Genomic DNA, 2905 nt, shown 5'->3' with positions numbered 1-2905 from the left:
GGGGGGGGGGGGGAGAGGGAGGGGGATGCTTGGGCCAATTTGCTTTCAAATCCCATCATAAAGCTAGAAGGTAGCAAGGCATTTGAAATCAGCCTGCCTAGGCTCACGTAAAGGATTTGACCCTTTTAAGTCTGTTTCTTTCCATGAAAGAGAGGCAATAACACAGTGCCCCAGTGTTGTCATCAGGAATGAGTTCGTAAATGTGGAAGTTTCGTAGACTCTAAAGCACCATAGAGACACGAGATGTCGTAGTTGTTTTCACTGTGGTTTTATTTTTGTAAATAAAACAAGAGATGCCACAGGATCCACTTTATTGACTGCAGATTTCCTCCCACATCGGTGTGGCTTTTCTCTTATAAAATCTCGGGTTTGCTTCCACCTTCTTCGATTGTCTCATTTGCAGTTCGGGCTCTGTTTCAGCCTGGACATTGCCCTGCCTTCTATGAGCTCACAAAGAAAGTAGAGTGCAGTGTGGAAGCACCAAGGCTCAGGGGGTGGAAGATCTGGGTTTGGAACTTTGTTCTACCACCTGTTAGCTGTGTGACGTGCCTACAGGACTGCACTTCTTGGAGCCTTGGTTTTCTTATTTGAGATGCAGATAAATATATACCAGATGGTTCTGAGGGTTAAAGGAGAAGAACAGTTGTGAAGCATCTTGGCCAGTGTGTAGCCCACAGTGTTAGCCTAGTAAAGGATCAGTCCCATTGAGCTCCTTTTTAAATTAGGTACAGAATTCCAAAGACACTAGACCAGATGTAAGGAGCAAGGAGACAAGTTAGGAGTCCCGAGGAAACAGCAAATTTATTGGAGGAAGGAAATGATGAAGAGAGGATAAAGGTAGTTGGTGAGGAGGAAAAAAGCCGGGGGGGGGGGCGGGAAGGGAGAGAAAATGGGTAGATGATGAAGGAAAGGAAGAATCACCTCTTTGAGATGAGAGTCAGCTCTCCTTCTATAGACCACGGAAGAGTCTGTGGAATTCTCCCTGACTACAGCCCTGCCAATTCAGCCCTTCTAAAAATAACCTTTTTCCCCCTAATCAAAAAGAATATTTGTATCCTTCTCTTCCAAAACAATTTTTACAGACTCACACCATTAGAAACACTGATTTGTCTTTGCATACTGTCAGCTTTTATTTATCTTCATATCTTAAAATACTTTTCCCAAATCTTCGTTGACAAAGAGAATCACAGTTCTGTAGTTAAGTTTCAAGACTTCTGTTATAATTAGCAAAATTGATATGGAATGTGAAGCTCTTAAGCAGGGATCCCTAGGCATTCTCTTCTTGGAAAAATGTAGGTCTTTTACTCTTTATTCTTCTCAACGCTATATTGTAATTTTTAAAAAGAGCCCCCCCCCGCCCCCATGCAATCCAGGTTGACGCTTAACTTCTTACCTTTCTTCCCCTTGTGTAGCAAGCTTACTTTGACTTTTGGAAGGACTGAGTTAACTAACATTTGATTTCTTAGTTCACAACAGTCAACAGTCTGTTGAGCATTTTGAGCTCAACCTGTGTGCTTAATTCATGGGTTGGGGACAAAAATTTCATTTGAATCATTGCTAGACCTCGATTTTCACCTTGATTGCATTCATTTCTTTTAGGTCCCAGATTTATTTCCTCAGTCACAGAAGTTGATAATTATTGAGAATCTGAGAAATAATAGACATTGTGTATGTGGCAGTTGGGGAGCAAGGCTAAGAAGTTAGTGATTCAAAGGGGTAGCCCAAAGCAAGTTGGCTGGGTGGAAGAAAATTTCATCACTTTTCATTTCCCCGTATGAGAGAGAAAAAGTCATCACATTTCTCTTTCCACTTTCCCATTGATCTTTTTAAACTTTACCTTCATAGAAAGGGCCCTCAGCACACCCTCCATGCCGGATGAATTTAACTTTAAAATTTAACAATGTTTGCCAGGTTAAACGGGAAACAACAAATGAAATGGAAAGGGCACATTGAGAGTGCCCTCCAGTCCCCCTGGGATTCATTCCCTGTCTGATAGACAAGAGATGCTTTGGGTGGACTGATTCCCAGGGTAGATGAAGACATGGGCCAGTTTCACATCTGTTCATTCTCCAAAGCTGTTTTCAAGCCAAAACTAGTTCATGGTTGAACAACACAGATCCTTAGCATATAACTCTGCTCACCTAGATCGGGCTGTATGCCTTACCGGGGGAGGCGGATAAATCTAGGGCATCACAGTAACAGTGTGTGCCCCTCAGCATGGGGACATAGGAGGCAGGGAGAAGCAGTTTACCTAGTAGGGTCACGATGCACAGAAGGATGGCGATCAGGGCCCCCGTGCTCAGGCCCGTGGGGTGCACGAGGGCCTCCGCGTGGCAGGACTGCATGTTGCCGTGGTGGTCACATGCACAGACCCGGACAGTCACTGTCCCTGTGCTGCTCTGGACTGGGTAGTCGTTGTCTGAAATCACCACGGGCAGGAGATAGGTGCTCATCTCGTGTCTGTTGTAGCCATTTTTCCGAGTTAAGATTCCTGCCGTGTTATCTGCAACCGGAAAGCAAAGTGGTGAATGTCACGTGCATACCACATCGTGGATTGGAAAAATTGTGACGCTAACAGAGAGAGAGCGAGAGAGAAAGCTATCAATATATAGACAGAGAAGATAACTTGGGTGCATTTACCTTTGTTGTCGTGAATGGTAAAGTTTGAACCACTGGCTGCTTCTGGGGCCAAAGAGAAGGAGAATTGGTGCCCGCTGTAAGGGTCATCTTTGTCAATGGCTCGTAGGGTCTGAATCAACTAAAATCAAAACCATAAAGCTGCTATGAAGTTCGGCTAACTCAAAAGTGTTCCTTACAGTTTTGAAGTAAATTGCTTGACTACGTGATTTCTAATTTTATTTATTTTTTTATGTTTATTTTTTAAGGCATCTTTTTTTTTTTTTTT

The 2905-nt window shown here is 43.5% G+C and overlaps 1 protein-coding gene across 3 annotated transcripts in view; it reads right to left on the bottom strand.

Moving 5' to 3' along the window:
• Positions 1–2905, bottom strand: part of CDH6 (cadherin 6) — a 124731-nt gene that overhangs the window by 8440 nt on the left and 113386 nt on the right. For all 3 annotated transcript variants that reach the window (XM_032415144.1, XM_032415142.1, XM_032415143.1), the window contains 2 exons: positions 2641–2758; positions 2252–2503 (listed from right to left, as the gene is read on the bottom strand). In XM_032415144.1, coding sequence (XP_032271035.1) covers positions 2252–2503; positions 2641–2758 — 370 coding nt within the window. The remainder of the gene's footprint in view (positions 1–2251; positions 2504–2640; positions 2759–2905) is intronic.

Source organism: Phoca vitulina, unplaced genomic scaffold (assembly GCF_004348235.1).
Source record: "Phoca vitulina isolate PV1807 unplaced genomic scaffold, GSC_HSeal_1.0 scaffold17, whole genome shotgun sequence".
Lineage (NCBI taxonomy): Eukaryota > Metazoa > Chordata > Mammalia > Carnivora > Phocidae > Phoca > Phoca vitulina.
The sequence above is the reverse complement of the archived record's forward strand: the minus strand, read 5'-3'. Positions and strand labels throughout refer to the sequence as shown.